Genomic DNA, 21,966 nt, shown 5'->3' on the forward strand with positions numbered 1-21,966 from the left:
AGCATATTGATGAATTGATATTGAACCTTGTCATAAACTATACGGTTGCTCACCTATAGATGAATTCCCGGGTGAGCTACTGAAAACATCACGAAAATGAGCCAGGAAGTTGGAGAATGACTGGGTTGCGGGACCAGCTTGGTTCAGAGTTGTCTCGGCCCACTGGAGTGCAGGGCCTGTTACAGGAGGTAATCACAAAAGCGATCTTCAACTGATCATTCAGAAACATCTGTGGATGCAGGTTAATGGTGAGTGTACATTGTAATAGAAAGTCATTGCACTCCTCCGCCGAACCAGAGAAGGGCGCTGGTCAGGCCATGGGACTGGCAAAAATGATCGGTGAAGGAATGCCGGATGTTGTGCTGGTGGTTGGTGATGCAGGAGCTGATGAAACCGGAGGAGTAGGTGGATGAAGTAAAACCTTTTTCAGGGTGTCCACCAGCTCCTGGAATGGGTCTGCAGCGCTCATCCTGTTCTACGGTGTTCGGTCCGATCTTCTGTAACATATATAGCCGGACACAGGTGGCAAGTAAAACTCATAGAGTGTTTATTGAACAGGTGAGGTAAATGGAGCAGTGCAGAGATATCTTGAGGTGAGTAGATGACTTTAGAAGTTGTAACTGGAGAGAGGTGAGCGGGTAACAGAGTCCTCTTTGTCCACAGACACGGAGATCAGACGAGACAGGGGAGACTTCAGGAGCACACTGATCACGAAGACAGACAATCTGGCGGGAGAGGAGAACACAAGGAGCAGATACAGGAGGTAAGTAGCAGAGGATAAGTATCATAAAGAATATACTCAGCGTGAAGGTCTCAGGTGAGTAGTCCACATCGTATTTACGAGATCGGACAAAGAGGAAACTGTGGTGTGAGAATATATACTGATCTTGATTGCTGTGGTGACGAGGTGCAGGTGTGCATGATCAGAACTCGGGTGATGCGGAACCTTATGATTGGTGGAGAGGAGAGCCTGGCCAATCTGTGACACATACACACATATATGAAAAAAAAAAGAAAAATAATTTTTTGTGGAAAAAAGCAGATCGCTAAGTTACGCCCCCGTCAGATGATAGCTGTGTCAGTGAAAAGTGTGCGTCACACGGTGTCACGAGAGAGCGCCAAATTCAAATAAACTATATTCCGCTTATCTGAGACTTTTTTTTCCGTGGACGGTCTCATTCTGTTTGTAAAACTGTATGCTACAACACCGTGTTGTTTTTTTTACCACCAATACGCTGTTTTTGAGCGTAATTTACTCCATAACGGACACAAATAATAACTCTCCTGAGGAAATTAAATGTAAACAAAGGAATATCGATCCTTATTACAACATTATTGTTTCGTTGGACTAAAAGTGCTTGCTGGGATGTTGATCTGTGGACCCTTACCTCTCTAACTAAACTGGGATTTCAGCAGTGGACACGTTTGTGACTCGTTATTACAATGATTATGGTACGTACTGCTTTTTTATTCTGCATGTTTTGATGTGTACTGCTTACACAAACGTAGCAAATACATTCCTTATAAGCTTTCTATCGAAAAACAGCGATCTGTCGTCGATGCTTGAGGCTTAGATCTTCAGAATGATATATAGTTTGTTAAGATTAACTTTGTCCTGTTTCATTTAATCTATTGGTTAACATTGGCACATGCAAACAAAGAGCGTTCGGTGCGCTGCGTCCTGCTGCGGGTTAACAGGTTAAGGCCAACTAATATAAAGTGTGACCGAAAATTCTTTATTTTCAAATGTGTGTTGAATGTAAACTCCTATTAGGAATTTAACCATTCAATGTGAATTTATCTGAGAATATCCTTAATTAAGGAAATCTATTCAGTGATTGTTCCATGCGTATGTCGTCATCCAAAATCCTGTTTGTGGCACAGTGAAGTATCGTGAATAATCTCTAAAACTAACACTCAAGATTTAGTCCTACACTTCACTTAAATTACGACTGAGATGATTGACTTTAGCTAACTTTTAAGCGCAGCTTTGAGCCAAGATTTTTATTTTTTCACTTAAGTCAATTCTTGAGAGTAATTCTTAGAGGCTTGAATGGGCCCAGGTCTCTACTGACATTCAGAGATGACATCTGATCTAGATACGGAGTGGATCTTGGTGGCTACGGTGACCTCGGAATAAGAATGAAACATGGGAAGTACTCCTGGTTCCGGTTGACCTAATTAATGCAGTCTAACAATCCTTCAACAGATTTGAATTATAGAAATGCGATAGTGTACTATGTGTAAACCAGGTTAAAGAGATGGGTCTTTTTTGATGTAGATTTAAACTGATAGTGTGTCTGCCTCCCGAACAGGGTTAGGTAGATTATTTCAGAGTTTAGGCACTAAATAGAAAAGGATCTGCCGCCCACAGTTGATTTTGATGTTCTAGGTATTATCAAATGGCCAGAGTTTTGAGATCGTAGGGAACATGAAGGACTATAATGCAATAAGAGCTTACTCAAATACTGAGTAGCTAAACCATTCAGGGCTATGTAAGTAATTAGCTGCATTCAACAATCGTGAAGAACAAACACCCAATAAAGCATTGCAATAACCTAACCTTGAGATCATGAACGCATGAATTGACGTTTCTGCATTTGACATTGAGAGCATAGGTCATAATTTAGATATATTTTTAAGATGAAAAATGTGTTACAAATGTAAGAAATGTTTTTCAAAGGAAAGATTGCTATCAAATAGCATGCCTAGGTTCCTAACTGATGACGAAGAATTTTCAGAGCAGCCATCAAGTATCAGACTGTTCAAGGTCATTACATGCGGAGGTTTTTGGTCCGACAATTCTCTATTTTTTTCAGAATTTAGCAGTAAGAAATTACTAGTCATCCAGTTTTTTTTTTTATGTCCACTTTGCATTCTGTTAGTTTTTCAAATTGGTATCTTTCATCAGATCACGAAGAGATATAGAGCTGGGTTTCATCAGCATAAGAGTGAAAGTTAACACCATATCTCCTAATGATATCTCCCAAGGTTAACATGCAAAGATGAAAAGTAAAGTTCATAGTACTGAGCCTTGGGGTACTCCATCCTGCACCTGTGATTGGTATAAGAACTCTTCATTCACTGCCACAAATTGATGGCGGTCAGATTAGTATGATTTGAACCATGCCAATACACTTCCTCTAATGCCAACATAAATTTCTAGTCTTTTCAAAAGAATGTTGTGGTCGATAGTGTCAAACATGGTGACAACCATGATCAGATGATAAGAGCAGGTCATTTATAACTCTAATGAGAGCAGTCTCAGTACTATGATACGGTCTGAATCCTGACTGGAAATCCTCACAGATACCATTTTTTTCTAAGGAACATAGTTGTGAAGATACTACCTTTTCTAGTATCTTTGACAGAAAAGGGAGATTCGAGACCAGTATGTAATTAGCTAATTATTTGGGGTCAAGTTGTGGTTTTTTAATGAGAAGATTAATAACAGCCAGTTTGAAGGTTTTTGGGACATATCCTGATGACAATGACAAATTAATAACAGCCAAAAGAGGATCTATGACTTCTGGAAGCAGCTCTTTTAGTAGATTAGATGGAATAGAGTCTAACATACATGTTGTTGGTTTAGATGATTTAACAAGTTTATACAATTCTTCCTCTCCTATAGTAGAGAATGAGAGGAATTGTTCCTCAGGGGATCTATAGTCCACTATTTAATGCAATACTGTAGCTGGCGGCTGCATGGTTACAATTTTATCTCTGATAATATCGATCTTGGAAGTAAAATAGTTCATAAAGTCATCTCTGCTGTGCTGTTGGGAAATGTCAACACCTCTTGATGATTTATGTATTGTTAATTTAGCCACTGTATTGAATAAATAACTGGGGTTATGTTTGTTTTCTTCTAAAAGAGACGTAAGGAAATCACATCTAACAGTTTTTAAGGCTTTTCTATAGGACAGAGTATTTTTCCCGCCAAGCAATACGAAATACCTTTAGTTTTTTTTCACATCTGATTTAGATGTGTTCCTAGCTCAACCTATTTTGTTGACCCTGTAATAACATTTTAATCCCAAAATTTTGTCTTGACCATATCTCTACACCTAAACCTAAGCTTACCCATGAGTAAGCCACTGTTTTTTTACTCACAACCTCATTTTCCAGAAAGTCCGGTTACATTCTGTGATTCTGTAACTCCTTGAGGATTGAGATTGATAGTTTTCAGACTCCCGATCAGTCGGACCATGTCAGAATACACACTTGCTCGATGACATCCTTGCAGTGTTTAAATTCATGCAGCATTAGTAAATATTTCTGAAATTCCAGTCATTTGGTTGGTTACGGTGTGAGTCCAGTCCTCGGATGTACCTTTATTAGTTGATGACGTCCATTTTGGTAAGATGGTGACGGCCAAGCAGCAAGCAGTATCTCGCAGAGCTCCTTCTGAAGACTCACGCAGCATTTCTGTTGTTTTACGGCATTGAAAGTTAAGTCCGTTGGTGATTATAGCAATCCAACAACTTTACATTTCCTGGATTACTAATCACTTCATCACACTTCGCTGTGTTCCAAGCAGGTTGTTGTTTAAAGTTATGATTGGGTTGACATGAACGATGAGAATGGATGATGATTAATACTCACTGTTAACATATTACTAGTGTTGAAAATATTTCTAATGTTCAACGAGTAATGGATTCAAAGGATTAAATAGATGCTAATTTATTTCTTTTTGTGAAAGTGAAAAGTGAAAGTGACGTGATATGTGACCAAGTATGGATACCCATACTCGGAATTTGTGCTATGCATTTAACTCATCCAAAGTGCACACACACAGGAGTGAACACACACACACTGTGAACACACACCTGGTGTCACACAGCAGGGATGATACCGGAACACGGAGATGAGGAGTAAACTCAAATAATAGTCTTTAATAAATCCAAACAAGGCAGGGCAGGGCAAGACGAGACAAGGCAGGGCAGGGCTGACCCAGACAGAAACACCGGTGAGTAATGAGTAGACCAGACCAACACTAACTAAACAGAGAGGACTATAAATACACCAGTTAATGAAACACAGCTGGACAACACTTAACTAATAATCACATTAAACATGGACAGGAAACAAAAACCACATAAGGACACACGAGGCGGGAACACATGACACACACGACAGAGGACTGACACCCACAGTGGACACCACAGAGGTCACTGAAACCACTTTTCTTAATCAGTTTATGACAATGCAACTGTTCGCATTTGATGTCATAAGGTCTCTGTGTGTCTGGTAAAAAGGTCTCATTCTCTTAACAAAGGCACCCATGAATATTTAAAACATACTACTCCCAGGTCTTTCACACAAATTACCCCTGTATGTAAATTAAATACATCAAATACATCTAAATCAAAGTTATTCACTTGTAACCCCCAAAAGTGATATGCTAAAACCCCCGCAATAAACAAACAATACCATTTGGCAACTTTAGAGTTTCTCTAAATATTTAAAGAAATGTTGAAAGAGGATCAGGGGATTCTGTAGTCAGAAGCCCATAGCGCAGAATGTCTATACACTTTATGCTATGTATTTTCTAAAGTCAGTTATGCATCTTTTACTTCAAGAATTATATTTGAGAGTTTGATAATTTGTATTGATTTGATTTGAAATGTAGTTGGCATAATACATATTACCCTGACTGATAATAAATTGTTACATTTGATTTTTATTCTGACTTACTCTGAAATAATTTTCTCAAGCAGATTAAGTGAAGGCGTATGTTACCACAAATCTGTGTTCAGGGTTAAGTACATACTAGATCTCAGGTTAGATGGAGCATGGGGCACATCAGGTGAGATTTTAGATTTCTGAGTAATTGCTTGACTTTAGTTTAGTTATGCAGTTGCATTAACTATGGGGGGCTATCCAAAATACAATTTGAGTACTAGCATGGTTCAGGCATACTTCATAGTACTAGCTTTAACCTCTGATTATTGTCTCAGCTTTATTCAAGTTGTATGTAGTTATATTAATGATCAGGGGCTAGCTAAATAATACTAGCATAACCTCTGATTATTGTTTGAGCTTTATTCAAGTTGTACATAGTTATATTACGTATCGGGGGCTAGATAAAAATAATATTGAAATATTAGCATATTTTAAGGTACTAGCATAACCTCTGATTATTGTTTGAGCTTTATTCAAGTTGTACGTAGTTATATTACGTATCGGAGGCTATATAAAAATACTATTGAAATATTAGCATATTTCAAGGTACTAGTGTAACCTCTGATTATTATTTGAGCTTTAATTAAGTTGTTATATGGGTGACTGTAGGGGGCTAAATATGACAAGCATGGGGTGGTCTATTAAAAGGTTAGTCATAACCTCTAACTAATGATCAGACTGGCGAGTTTGTGATTGTGGGGTCCACATAAAACAGCCTGTCAGTGAGGCACCCTGAGTGACATAGATTCCTAATGAACGAGTAAATATAAAGTAAAGGTTCAAGGTTCAAGGTTCAAGATGGCGCCGCAGATGTTTGTACTGTTTATGTTTGTTTTTCCTGTTTTTTGTTACTCAAATACGATCAGTTTTACCAGGGATGACCTGCTGAACATTCGGCAGAACACACCACAAAATCTTCTACCGGATTTTGATTACTTAGACATTTTGCTGGACATGTTGTTGGTGGAGCCGTAGCTCGTGAAACTCAGACAGCATGGATTTCGAATGCCGCTGCCTAGCATCCATCTGGCGAATCTCTGCTCTCTACCCAACAAAACGGACGAACAACTTCTGCTCTCCCGGACAAACAAGGATTTTTCAAACTCTGCTGCTTTGTGTTTCATGGAAACCTGGCTGAATGATGCCATTCCGGACAGCGCGCTTCATCTGCCTAATTTTCAGCTGATCAGATCGGATCACGACACAGAATCAATGGGGAAAAAGTGTGGCGGCGGGACGTGCTTTTACATCAATGAGAGGTGGTGTACAGATGTAACAGTGTTAAAGAAGATGTGCTGTTCAGATCTAGAAACGCTCTTCATTAACTGCAAGCCATTCTACTCGCCGCAGGAGATTTGCTCGTTCATTCTCGTGAGTGTCTACATTCTACCGCAAGCGCACGTGAGCACAGCTTTACGGAAACTCACTTTACAGAAACTCACAACAACACCCAGACTCTGTTTTAATCATTCTCGGGGACTTTAATAAAGCAAATCTCTCCCGCGAACTGCCAAAATACAGACAGTACATCACATGTCCCACCAGAGACAGTAACATATTGGATCACTGTTACACAACAATAAAGGCTGAATATCACTTGGTTACACGAGCAGCTTTAGGACTCTCTGATCACTGTTTGGTTCATCATATTCCGTCCTACAGCCAGAAACTTAAATCTTCAAAGCCTGTATTAAGAACTGTTAAAAGATGGACTAATGAAACAGAGCGGGATTTACAAGCCTGTTTCGACCTTACTGATTGGACTGTTTTTGAATCTGTAGCCACTGACTTGGAGGAGCTCACAGAGACTGTAACATCTTATATCAGTTTCTGTGAGGATATGTGCATTCCATCCAGGACTCATTTAATCTACAACAACGACAAACCATGGTTCACTGCAAAACTCAGACAGCTCCGTCAGGCCAAAGAAGATGCTTACAGAAAGGGGGATAAAGTCTTGTACAAACAGGCCAAATACACACTGGAAAAAGAGATCAGAGTGGCAAAGATAAATTATTCTGACAAGCTAAGGAACAAATTCTCTTCCAGTGATCCTGCTTCAGTGTGGAAAGGCATGAAAGACATCACCAATTACAAGACACCATCCCCCAGCACTCTGGAGAATCAACAACTGGCTGACAATTTAAAGGACTTTTACTGTAGGTTTGAAAAATCACCCCACACCCGCCCTGAGCACCTCTCCACACAACCATTAACACCTCCAGCAACCCCCTTCTCCCCCACACCTACAATTCAAATCAGCAAAGAAGATGTGCACCAGGTCTTCAGAAAGAACAAAAGAAGGAAAGCATCAGGCCCAGATGGAGTGACACCAGCCTGCCTAAAAATGTGTGCTGACCAGCTGGCCCCCATCTTCACACAGATCTTCAACAGATCACTGGAGCTGTGTGAAGTCCCCTCATGCTTCAAACGCTCCACCATCATCCCCGTCCCAAAGAAACCCAAAATTACAACACTTAATGATTACAGACCTGTGGCTCTAAAGTCTGTGGCCATGAAATCATTTGAATAACTGGTTTTGGCTTATCTGAAGGACATCACTGGACCCTTACTGGATGAAAACTGCTGAGCGAATCATTGGTACAACCCTCCCCACTCTCCAAGAACTGTATTTATCCAGAGCGAGCAAAAGGGCTGGTAAAATCACTCTGGACCCCTCACATCCTGCATACTCCCTCTTTGAACTGTTACCGTTTGGTCAACGTTACAGAGCTCTGAGCACCAGAACGACCAGACACAGGAACAGTTTCTTCCCTCAGGCAATCCATATCATGAACACTTGACAATAAAACGCAGAACACACAAGTCTATCATTTATTCACCACACATATTTACGCATACTTGCACATGTTTGTACATATCAGACATGCACACACATAATTGTCTATATTATATATTGTGTTTTGCTGTTTTGTACATTGCCTATTTGTATATTTATTTACTATTCTTTTATTATCTGTGTCCTGTCCTGTTGCTGTCTTTCTGTTGCACTGTAGAGCTTCTGTCACTATAACAAATTCCTTGTATGTGCAAACATACTTGGCCAATAAAGCTCATTCTGATTCATTCTGAAATAGTTAACCCCCTGGGGTCAAAGCCCACACTGGTGCATTCTGTCTAGCATTTTCTTTATGACTGTGAAAATAACTAAAAATACTCTGCCATTTTTTATCATACAGATAAGAATAAGATATTGTTTGAAACTGTAAAGGGTCTACTTTTATTTGTGTATATTCATAATAACAACAAAACAATGGGCTTTTGTAAAATAAAGAAAATAAACATGGTGCGTTCTCTGCAGTCTTAGTCTCTGTCACCTCTTTTCACAGACACGTAAATAAAACAACATTAATCTCAGTGAATACTTGCCTCAAAGTCACAAGAAACAAAAGTATAGAAAGCTTGAAATGTCTACTTTTAAATGAAGTCCCGTCCAAAACATAAATTCTGTGATAAAGTAATTCATATGAAACCAACACGATATTTGTCCTGTCTCAACTCATTATCTCTAATGCATTCACGCCCACGCGCCGATCATGCTTTTCAAATTCTAAACATCCACATGAAATGCACGCACACATACAACCCAAATTCCAGAAATGTTGAGACATTTTTTTAAATTTGAATAAAATGAAAAATAAAAGACTTTCAAATCACATGAGCCAATATTTTATTCACAATAGAACATAGAGAACATAACAAATGTTTAAACTGAGAAATTTTACACTTTTATCCACTAAATGAGCTCATTTCAAATTTGATGCCTGTTACAGGTCTGAAATAAGTTTGCATGGGGGCAACAAAGGGCTAAAAAAGCAAGACATTTTGAAAATATTCAGCTGGGAGAACATCTAGCAACTAATTAAGTTAACTGACATCAGGTCTGTAACATGATTAGCAATAAAAGGGATGTTTTAGAGAGGCAGAGTCTCTCAGAAGTAAAGACAGAGAGAGGCTCTCCAATCTGTGAAAGAGTGCGTGAAAAGATTGTGGAATAATTCAAAAACAGCGTTCCTCAACATCAAATTAAGTAAGTAAGTAGTAGTAACCCTTTATTGTCACTAGTCACAAGTACCAGCGAAATTAGCCATCAACCTGTCCATACATACACAACGTACATACAATATGACAAGGGGGTAGACAAGACAGGAAGACAGGGAATTTAGGAAGATAATACAGCATAAACATGAGGAAGGAAGAGGAGAAAAAAAATATACAACCCCCAGACTATGCTCCTGCGGGAGTACAGTATGAGAACAGGAAAAAAAACTCAGCAACAGAAGCACATAATCATAACATAGACACATGACTAGCAACGGGGGGTGGTAATCCAGCTCTGGCAAGCAGCCATCCGGTCCTGCGGCCTTCCAAGGCGCCGGTCACAGACCCGCTTGTCAGGTGGCGGGTTCGAAGCGGCGAAGGCGTTGGATGGGGGTTGGGAGGTGAATGCATATCAGTATATCTGATGGAGTTCGTTGGCCTGGTGATTCGTCACGCTGGAATTCAAATCAGCAAAAAACCCGTTACCGTGGTTCCGAATAGGTAGATATCTTCAATGTCCTCCATGGAAAGAGCCGCCAGACACACGACCCACCATCGCTCCCATGCATCCATCGTGTAGCCAGCTGCGAACGTTCCATCAGGGCAATTTGGTTCCCCCGATCCCAGGCTTCTCATCGAGAAGATGGTGTCAATTGTATTGAGAGACCAGTTGATCAAATCCATATTTTCCAGTTGGAATGCAGTGCAGAAAGAGCCTCTGAAGTATACGAAAGGAGACGAAGAGGCAAGCAGGGGAGGATAGGGAAGGGAGGAGGGAGAGAAAATGCGACTGCCTTCACTGAGAGCCAAACGAGAACCTGCATTGCATAGGCTCTGCAAATTTCATCATCTACAGTGCATAACATCATCAGACTGGAGAAATCTCTGTGCCTAAGGGACAAGGCCGAAGACCTTTGTTGGATGCCCGTGGTCTTCGGGCCCTCAGATGACACTGCATCACTCATCGGCATGATTCTGTCATTGACATTACCAAATGGGCCCAGGAATACTTCCAGAAACCACTGTTGGTAAACACAATCCACCGTGCCATCTGCAAATGCCAACTAAAGCTCAATCACGCAAAAAGGAAGCCATATGTGAACATGGTCCAGAAGCGCCATCGTGTCCTGTGGGCCAAGGCACATTAAAAATTGACTTTTTCAAAGCGAAAAAGGGTTCTATGGTCAGACGAGTCCAAATTTGACATTCTTGTTGGAAATCATGGACGCCGTGTCCTCCGGGCTAAAGAGGAGGGAGATCTCCCAGTGTGTTATCAGCGTTCAGTTCAAAAGCCAGCATCTCTGATGGTATGCGGGAGCATAAGTGCACACGGTATGGGCAGCTTGCATGTTTTGGCACTATGAATACTGCAAGGTATATAAAAGTCTTAGAGGAACATATGCTTCTCTCCAGACGATGTGTATTTCAGCAGAACAATGCAAAACCACATTCTGCAGCTATTACAACAGCATGGCTTCGTCGTAGAAGTGTCTGGGTGCTGAATTGGCCTGCCTCCAACCCAGATCTTTCACGTATAGACAACATTTGGTGCATCATTAAATGAAAAATATGTCAAAGATGACCACAAACTCTTCAGCAGCTGGAAACCTATATCAGGCAAGAATGGCACCAAATTCCAACAGCAAAACTCCAGAAACTCAATCTAGATGTCCCGACCTCTTCAAACTGTTTTGAAAAGAAGAAGAGATGTTACACCATGGTAAACATGTCCCCGTCCCAACTATTTTGAAACCTGTAGCAGGCATCAAATTTGAAAGGAGCTCATTGTGTGCATAAATGAGCTCCTTGACTTTATAGACAATTGGACAAGTTTTGAGGGGAGACCTGACCTGTTGAAAAGAGATGGTGTTCATCCCTGCTGGGGTGGTGCCGCTCTTCTCTCTAGAAATATGGCACATAGTCTTAGAGTTTGTACTTGACTAACTGGGGCCCAGGTCAGGAAGCAGACAGACTGGCTAAACCGACCGTCTGCTAGCCGCCTCACGTCACAGAAGTCAGTTAATTCTCAGCACATAGAGACTCTTTCACCTAGATATCACACTGTGTCTGTTCCCCGAACTAGAAAATACAGAAAACGTCCAAACAAAATTAAGAGTAACAATTTAATTGATTTTCAACAAATAAAAAATGCTTACAATACAGAGAAACAATTGATAAAACTTGGCTTACTGAATATCAGGTCCCTTTCTACAAAAGCCCTTTTTGTAAATGATTTGATCAATGATAATAATTTAGATTTGCTCTGTTTGACAAAAACATGGCTAAAACCAGATGAATACATTACTTTAAATGAGTCCATCCCCCAAGATTACTGCTATAAAACTGAGTCACGTCCAAAAGGTAAAGGGGGAGGTGTTGCAACAATTTATAGCAACCTTTTCAGTATTTCTTGGAGGGCAGGCTTTAAGTATAACTCCTTTGAAGTTATGGTGCTGTGTACAACATTATCTAGAGAAACACATGTTTGTGATAAATCCCTGTAATGTTTGTACTGGCAACTGTAGACAGGCCACTAGGGCACCACACAGACTTTATTAAAGAATTTGCTGATTTTCTATCTGAGGTAGTGCTGGCTGCAGATAAAGTCTTAATTGTTGGTGATTTTAATATCCATGTCGATAATGAAAAAGATACATTAGGTTCAGCATTCATAGACATTCTGAACTCTATTGGGGTTAGACAACAAGTTTCAGGACCTACTCATTGTCGAAATCATACTCTAGATTTAATACTGTCACATGGAATTGATGTTAGTGGTGTTGAAATTCTAAAGCAAAGCGATGATATCTCAGATCATTATCTAGTCTTGTGTAAACTCCATATAGCTAAAACAGTCAATTCTACTCCTTGTTACAAGTATGGTAGAACCATCACCTCTACCACAAAAGACTGCTTCGTAAGTAATCTTCTGATTTATCTCAATTCCTCAGCATATCCAACAGCTCAGAACAACTTGATGATGTAACAGAAAGTATAGACTCTCTCTTTTCTAGCACTTTAGATACAGTTGCTCCTTTACGCTTAAGGAAGGTTAAGGAAAAGAGTCCAACACCATGGTATAATGAGCACACTCGCACCCTAAAGAGAGCAGCCCGGAAAATGGAGCGCAGCTGGTGGAAAACAAAACTAGTGGTATTTCGTATAGCTTGGCGGGAAAGTACCCTAGCCCACAGAAAACCTTTAAAAACTGCTAGATCTGATTACTTTTCGTCTCTTTTAGAAGAAAACAAATATAACCCCAGGTATTTATTCAATACAGTGGCAAAATTAACAAAAAATAAAGCATCAACAGGTGTTGGCATTTCCCAAGAGCACAGCAGTAATGACTTTATGAACTATTTTACTTCCAAAATTAATACTATTAGAGATCAAATTGTAACCATGCAGCCGTCAGCTACAGTATCGCATCAGATAGTGCACCATAGATCCCCTGAGGAACAATTCCACTCATTCTCTACTATAGGAGAGGAAGAATTGTATAAACTTGTTAAATCATCTAAACCAACAACATGCATTGTTAGACCCTGTTCCATCTAAACTACTAAAAGAGGTGCTTCCAGAAGTCATAGATCCTCTTTTGGCTATTATTAATTCGTCATTGTCATTAGGATATGTCCCCAAAAACTTTAAATTGGCTGTTATTGTCACGGTTCATGAATTCACTGGTTTCTTCATGTCTCGTGCATTGTTGTTCTCTGTGTGTGTGTGTGTATGTGTGAGTGGGCGTCGCCGCTCAGTGCTCATCAGCGCGCCAGCTGATCTCATTACCCGCACCAGCTGCTGCCAATCCACTCACCTATAAAGTCTCACCGCACTCTCCTGTCTTTGTCAGATCGTTGTTTGATGTCCTCCGTATCGTGCTTCGTCTGCTTCAGTGTCCCTGGTCCTCGTCTGTCTGGAGTCTTCGTGGTTTTCGTCTTCTGGAGGTTCACCGGCACTGGGTTCACCATCACCACTCATCATCAGCACGCTGTCCATCTTGTCCCTGCGTCGCCTGCCCACCCGAGAGACTTTGGTTCTGTGTGTTGTCATCTGACCTAATTAAATCCATGTTTGCTTGCATCCTTGCTTCCTCCAGATTACTTCCGTGACAGTTATTAAGCCTCTCATTAAAAAACCACAACTTGACCCCAAAGATCTAGTTAATTACAGACCAATCTCAAATCTCCCTTTTCTGTCAAAGATACTAGAAAAGGTTGTATCCTCACAATTATATTCCTTCTTAGAGAAAAATGATATCTCTGAGGATTTCCAGTCAGGATTTAGACCGTATCATAGTACTGAGACTGCTCTCATTAGAGTGACAAATGACCTGCTCTTATCATCTGATCGTGGTTGTATCTCTCTATTAGTCCTACTTGATCTTAGTTCTGCGTTCGACACTATTGATCACAATATTCTTTTGAATAGACTAGAAAACTTTGTTGGTATTAGTGGAAGTGCATTAGCATGGTTTAAATCGTACTTATCTGATAGCCATCAATTCATAGCAGTGAATGAAGAGGTATCATATCGATCACAAGTGCAGTATGGAGTACCTCAAGGCTCAGTACTAGGGCCGTTACTTTCACACTTTATATGTTACCCTTGGGAAATATCATCAGGAAACACGGGGTTAGCTTTCACTGTTATGCTGATGATACTCAGTTCTATATTTCTTCACGGCCCAGTGAAACACACCAAATTGAGAAACTTATGGAATGCAAAGTCGATATAAAAAACTGGATGACGAGTAATTTCTTACTGCTAAATTCTGAAAAAACAGGTGTTAATTGTCGGACCTAAAACCCCCACAAGTATTAACCTAGAACACCGTCTAACACTTGATGGCTGCTCTGTCGATTCTTCATCATCAGTTAGGAACTTAGGTGTGCTATTTGATTGCAATCTCTCCTTTGAAAGCCACAATTCTAGCATTTGTAAAACTGCATTTTTTCATCTCAAAAGCATATCTAAATTGCGACCTATGCTCTCAACGTCAAATGCAGAAATGCTAATTCATGTGTTTATGACCTCAAGGTTAGACTATTGTAATGCTTTATTGGGTGGTTGTTCTGCACGCTTGATCAACAAACTACAGCTGGTTCAAAATGCAGCAGCTAGAGTTCTTACTAGAACCAGGAAGTATGACCACATTAGCCTGGTTCTGTCAACACTGCACTGGCTCCCTACTAAACATCGTAAAGATTTTAAAATCTTGTTAATTACTTATAAAGCCCTTAATGGTTTAGCTCCTCAGTACTTGAGCGAGCTCTTAACGCATTATAGTCCTCCGCGGCCGCTGCGTTCCCAAAACTCTGGCCTTTTGATAATACCTAGAATATCAAAATCAACTGCGGGTGGCAGATCCTTTTCCTATTTAGCGCCCAAACTCTGGAACAATCTACCAACCACTGTTCAGGAGGCAGACACACTCTGTCAGTTTAAATCTAGATTAAAGACCCATCTCTTTAACCTGGCTTATACATAACACACTAACACACTTCTAATTTTCAAGTCCGTTAAATGATTGTTAGGCTGCATTAATTAGGTCAACCGGAACAGGGAACACTTCCCATAAGACACAATGTACTTGTTACATCGTAAGAAGATTGGCATCTACGCTAATATTAGTCTGTTTCTTACTTATTCCAAGGTCACTGCAGTCACCAGATCAGATGGTGGATCACCACCTAGAGACGACCTCTACAGCCCTGAACGTTAGTGGAGACCAGGACACCTAGATGAGCCCCAGAGACAGATCCCCAGTGAGGACCCCGTCACCTAGACAGCCATCGGGGAAAACTACTGGAACCAGTTGAGCCCTTACAATCTGACTGTGTAGCAGTTGGAATTGAACTGCTGGGTCATCTGGCCAGAGGAAAAATGGCCCCCCGACTGAGCCTGGTTTCTCCCAAAGTTTTTTTCTTCATTCTGTCACCGATGGAGTGTTGGTTCCTTGCAGCTGTTGCCTCTGGCTTGCTTAGTTGGGGACACTTCATTTCCAGCAATATCGTCAACTTGATTGAACAAAAACTTTTTGAATTTAACTGAGCTGGATGATGTCATCACTGAATTCAATAATGAAATGCCTTTAAACTGAAACTTTAGTGTTTAATCTTGTCGTTTTAGATTATTGAGTCACTATTTTTGCTATTTTGATAATTGTGCAGTTGCTTTGACACAATTTGTATTGTTAAAAGCGCTATATAAATAAAGGTGACTTGACTTGCATCTGTTGTTATTGTGACATAACGTGTACACATTTCACTAGTTAGACTTTCCCAAACTATAATCTCTGACTACATGAATGAAATCAAGTGAAACATTTTGAAATAACTATAATTCCTGACTACATGAATGAAGTGAAACGTTCTGAAATGTGTCATTTCATTGTCTAAATGTCTCACAACGCCAAGTTGTTTGTTTAATGTTTTATAACATATAAAACCACAAGATATAAAATTAGTATGAGTGTTAACACTATGAATGAATGTTTGGCACAAAGGTCTGTTACTGTTCAAGTGTCAGTATTCAGATCAGTTTGTTCAATCGTGTCCTTGATCTTCACTTAGTGTATTTTTATATACTTTTATATGAACTAGTGTCATCTAAATCAGCACATTCACTTAATTTGATATATAACATCTACACTTAACATCCACATTTTATCTATATAGAAATATAATATACAGTCAAACCAAAAACACTATAGTACATTTATGTAAGTGAGGATAGCAAAATAAAGTAAACTGTGACATATTATACCCAAACATTCTTCATACAGTGGACTGGCAGTAAAATTTATAAACATTTGAAAACATACCTTTCTATCAAAGTTATCTGACATTGTCAAGATGAATTTGTTCTGACACAGTTTAACTCTTGAGTTCTTGTCATATTTTATTACCATTTTCTAAACTATAGCAAATAAACTGTGATAATGTGAGAAATGTTGAAGGTGTCTGAATCAATTTTGGCTTGACTGTATGCCCTGACAGGAAGGGTCGTAACGCTACTTTCCACAGGGAAAAATAATATTATTTAGTAAACATGAATCTTAAAATCTCACCTTCAGTGACAGACTCTCCAGATGCCATTTTGCAGGATTTAGCTGCACATTTTCAATTACTGACAGGTTTGCACTGGGGCAGGGCAACTTGGTCTGCAGTTGCAAAGTTGCACAAAATTTCCCTGATCCCAGGTGTGCACTCTGATTCAGAAACGTAAAAGGACAATTGACGGAAACTCCATCAGATAGAGGAGAGAATGACAAAAAGTAGTAAAGGAGTATGACTGCTCTTGCCATTTTGGGTGCTGATTAATCAGCTATGTGGACTATCCATGCCAAAACATATATAAAGCACATCTGGTCAATAAATAACCATGCAGATTATGTAAGAGATGTTTTAAAAGGTCATGGACACCAGATAAAGCTGTGTCAATGTTGCTGTTTTACATAAGGGGTTTGCACCATAAACTTAAAATCAGGAAGTCTAAGCAAGGAGTGTATTCATTTGGCCCTATGCAAGAGACCTACTTACAGTAAATGACTAGGAGCACTTCAGTTTTTGGCAAGTGCATTGGTCAAATTAGTTTGTCTTCTATTACGAGTAGTATGGGGGTAGCTGTCCTTGTTAATAGAAATGTACCTTTCAATATTTAAATACTTGAAAGGTACATTTCTATTAACAAGGACAGCTACTCTAGACTACAGGATCCAGTTCTCAAAAGACTTGTGAACAAATGTTCTGTATATTTTTTATGTCCTTATTTCAGTTACTTAAAAATGTTAGTTTTTCACTAACCACGCATAAACATTGTTTTCTCAAAAACACAATCACGTGCATGCATGCTGCTCAAATACTATTGTAGCCCAGTTTATGCTGTATACAGTGTACTTAGACTTTAGCCATTAAAATGTTTATAAGCAACTGAAAAAAGCACAAATGTCAGGGCATGTCAACACTTCTCTGGGGCCCCAAACACCCTCAGAACCCTCTAAAGGCCATAAAAAACATACAGAACATTTGTTCACAATACTTTTGAGAACTGGATCTTGTAGCCTAGAGTTTTTGCTTCAAAATGATGTGAAAATCATCTTGTTTCCTTACTCACAGAAAACAATATATTGATTTAAATATTCTGAGTCATTTTTTGAGTAGAAAGGGTCTATGCGATGTGAACGATCCTGGATAATGATGTGACTCACACATGAGAAGACAAAGGCCTGCATAATGAGCTGCATAATGAGCCATTTAGTCAGGTATGTGACTAAGAAGGAAGAGTTACAAGAAAGAGTGTGAGGAAAAAAGAAATGTATATATTTTTAGTTTTTAGTTTATTTAGAATATATATATATATATATATATATATATATATATATATATATATATATATATATATATGTGTGTGTCATGACTGGCGACGACTGTAATTAACCCAACCAAAATACTGACTACACCACCTTGGGAATTTCACCCAAGGAATTATTCCCCAAGGCAACACACAGGTTCCCCACCCAAGGCAGTTACCAATAATGGGAGACACAGGCTTCCGTACAAAATTACAAAAGATTTTATTCTAAGTAAAACACAATCAAATACAATGCAGCGCTTGTCCTTGAGCTGAAACACACCCACACGGACAATCCACAGAGCTGCAGTCTTACTTCGGGATAGACTAGGCCAAAGAAAGATCAATTCTCGTACACACGCACAACCCCGTGCACACAGCAAGGCACTGCAATCCGTGAGAAACACCACCACCACAAAAGAGGCTAGCTACACGCTCTCATCCCGAGTAAAGCTGCAGCGGGATGGGGTGGTGATGATACTAAGGAGGGGAGGCAGCCGACTCGTTACAATATATATATATATATATATATGTGTGTGTGTGTGTGTGTGTGTGTGTGTGTGTGTGTATATACACACATATATATATATATATATATATATATATATATATATATATATAAATAAACTATCATATAAAATAACTTGAGATTCACTTGCGAGTGCAGTTAAACAGTTTATTAGGAACAAACAAACAAATAAACAACAGAAGAGTCAAGACATTGTGGGTGCAATATCCAAAATATCCAAAACAGTGCCAGGAAACTGGAAAGCAGGAAACGGGAGTCAGCAGAATCTGCACACGAAACAGACGTGAGCAACACAATGAACGGACAAAGACAAAGCAAACATGGTGACAATATATACTGTAAGGTTATTTACATATAATATTAATACGTAATTTAAATAAATAGTTTAATTTAGCTCAAAGGGAATCATTTATGATTTTATAGGGATTTGAACAGAATCAGTGTTACGGCGATTCACTGAACGAGAGCCGTATGACAAACTCTGTACTGGATATTAAAATCCAAAATATAGTGAAAACACTATTAAATAGCACAGTAACGAAATCGACAGATTAAGGCATTAACTTGTGAGCAGAAAACACAAGATACTTCTCTTTTAAAATATAAATCAGATTTTATTTATATAAACCTAAGACATAAACTAATCTAACACATGAACACAAGCATTCACACATTCACACATTCACACGTTGCAGAAAGAGAGAAAGTGAGGAAAGGATGAGTTTAAGAGAATGGAAATGTGAAATCCCAAGTTCACAGCAATATGTGCTATTGCATAGACTTGAAGAACCATCAATCACTTATTTAACCCTCGCTTTGAGTTTCTCAATGAGGCTAAAATTTATATTAAATACACCAATTAGAACCTGTTAGAATCTGGAGGTGTGTTGCTTGCTTTGCCTGTGTAACGGGGTTGTGTCCTCGTGGCAGACAGGGGGTTCCCCGAAGTGTCTGATTGGCTGGAAGTTCAGTAGTCTTTGAAGTGATGTCTCTTGGGCGTTGGCTGAGGATGCAGAGTTCTTTCTGGTTGAAGTTTGAAGCGGGTCGGAGCTGGACTTTGTAGCAAACTTACATTAGAACACGAAACTCCACGGAAAGAAAATAAACTAAAGTGAAAGAATAAAAAAAGGATGTAACGAGACTAAGTTGTTTTCTTTCTCATTACGGCACGTGGGCCAGAGCATGCTCAAAGGGCAGCACGCACGCAGTGAGAGGGACAAGGGTACGAGAGTCAGAGAGAGCGTAAAAGGTAAGAGAGTGAATTTTACGATGTCCTGAGGTTTTAAACTCAGCTTCTGGACCGTCCCATCTGGATGTCTTGACCAATTAGAAACTGTCCTTGCTTAGCTAGGGTGTGTTCTTTACATCATAAATTAGCTTGTTATCAGTCACATGGTCCGAATTTTACAGGCTTTGGCAAAGTATACCTTTTTGAACATGATTTCATAATAAGACTATGATGCCTTTGACAAAGAATTGATTGGAAGAAACATTTACAGCATGGATTTTCAAGCTCATACATACTAAATATGCAATATTTATCTTTAAGGCTTGAGCTATTCAATAATGATTAAAAATACATACATATTATTTGATTAAAACATGATATGTGGGTACAACATAAAAATGTCCTTTTAGGATGATTTTATGTGCATATGAAAAAGAAAGTTTTGTATAGTTCTAAGGAGAACGAAGGCATGTTCTTTTAGACAAAGGAATGTTGGTTGGACTGTCTTTTATGTGGAGACACGCCCGAAAGAGTCTGTAGCTAATGATTTTCTATCACAGGTTTACATGTGAACATCAGTCTTGATTACTTGCAACAAATTTGACAGTCTCCTTCTTGAATTGGAATTATCAATAAGTGTTTCTTTTTCCTCAGTGTTGCAAGTTGTTTGGTGACAGAGGCTTGCTAGTTGGGATTTGCTTGCTCCAAACTAGATTTATGACGTCCTGTTCCTTAAGGCCTCTCTGCATTCCAGCTCCTCAGGTTTCAATGTTCTGATGCATCTTAAAATTGTCTGATTCAGTCTCTGATATCCTACAATACACTAATGTTCTTTTTTTAAAGAAGTGTCTTCAGCTCACCAAGCCTGCATTTATTTGCTCCAAAGTACAGTTGGTAATCAGACTTTGTGTAAGCAGGCTGCCTGTCCAGGAAGCTGCGAACTTCAGAACTGGATGTTGTTCGGAGCAAATAGAGTGTATCTTTGTCCGTAACGTTAGATCGCATTTCCAGATGGAAATCGATGTCTTGGAGATACGCTTGGACATTTTGGCTATTTGGCACACTCAGAGTGAATTTGCCAATGTTCCTGGCGAGCTTGTCGAGGTCTTTTAGGTCCAAGCCGTGCGATGATCTGTGGCTGGCTGCCGCAGATGCTTTTGGCTGAGGTAGAGTGAGGTAAAGTTCTCTAGAGGCAGGTGGTGAAGGTTTCCGTTCCACGCCCTCCATCTTTTTCTCACGTGTCAGCCCAGGTACAGGTGACCCAGTCCCGCTTGGCAGGGGTGAGGTCGGTGCGTCTCGTGTCCTTGATGGCTCACGGCGCAGTTCATAAGCATGCTTGAGTTCCTCTTGGAAACTATCAGCTTCTTCTTTGACATAGTCTAGCTGATATGTTAGACGGCTAACCTCGTTTCTTGACTCATCCAGGTGAGCTTCAAGGGCTTTGATTCTGCTGTTCTTGTCCCTGAAGTCGGCCTTTGCTTTCTCCAGCAGCTGTTCCGCATACTGTAGCTTTTCGGACCAATCAGCGTAGTCTGCCTTGACTTGTTGCATTTATTTGTTAGTAGCTGCTAGGGTTTCTTTTAGCCTTTTGATTTCCTCCTCAGCGCCTTGGTTCACCTCATCGGGTTCTTCCCGTCGTTCCTGAGCTTCCAGTTGTAGCTGCTCGATGCGCCGTTGTGCGCGTGTCAACTCCTGCTGGAGCTGTGCAGCGTTCTTGTCGCTCAATTTGAGGGTCGCGATGAGTGTGTGGCTTAAGGAGCCGGTAATCTTGGCTAATTCTTTGTGACTGTAGCTTTGACTTGGGTCTTGTGCCATGAGACTTGTGATGTTTTCATCCAGCTGGTCTTGTGTCTGGTGTTTCAGTGCTTCAGCGGCTTTAGGCAGGAGGCTGTCGGTTGCAGCACTTAGCCATGTTTCCAGATCCTCCCAGTGACCGACATTTTCTGTTGCGCGAGACATGTTCTGACGGGTGAGGGAAGTTTTCCAACCGCAACTGACACAGACCTTGAAGAGAAAAACAAAAGAAACCAAAACAAAAGAAACCAAACAAAACAAATCAACAAACAAAGGGATGTAGATATGCACTGTTGAGTGTATACTAGTGTTG

General features: G+C 39.9%; 1 protein-coding gene across 1 annotated transcript in view; it reads right to left on the bottom strand.

Moving 5' to 3' along the window:
• LOC306848600 (uncharacterized protein) overlaps positions 1 to 17,063 on the bottom strand; it is a 34,775-nt gene extending 17,712 nt beyond the window's left edge. Inside the window, exon 1 of the mRNA XM_079383243.1 lies at positions 16,820 to 17,063. Within this exon, the coding sequence (XP_079239369.1) occupies positions 16,820 to 17,056 (237 nt within the window). The 5' untranslated portion in view covers positions 17,057 to 17,063. The remainder of the gene's footprint in view (positions 1 to 16,819) is intronic.
• Positions 17,064 to 21,966: the final 4,903 nt, after the last annotated feature.

Source organism: Barbus barbus (assembly GCF_936440315.1).
Source record: "Barbus barbus genome assembly, chromosome: 28".
In the NCBI taxonomy this organism is placed as follows: domain Eukaryota; kingdom Metazoa; phylum Chordata; class Actinopteri; order Cypriniformes; family Cyprinidae; genus Barbus; species Barbus barbus.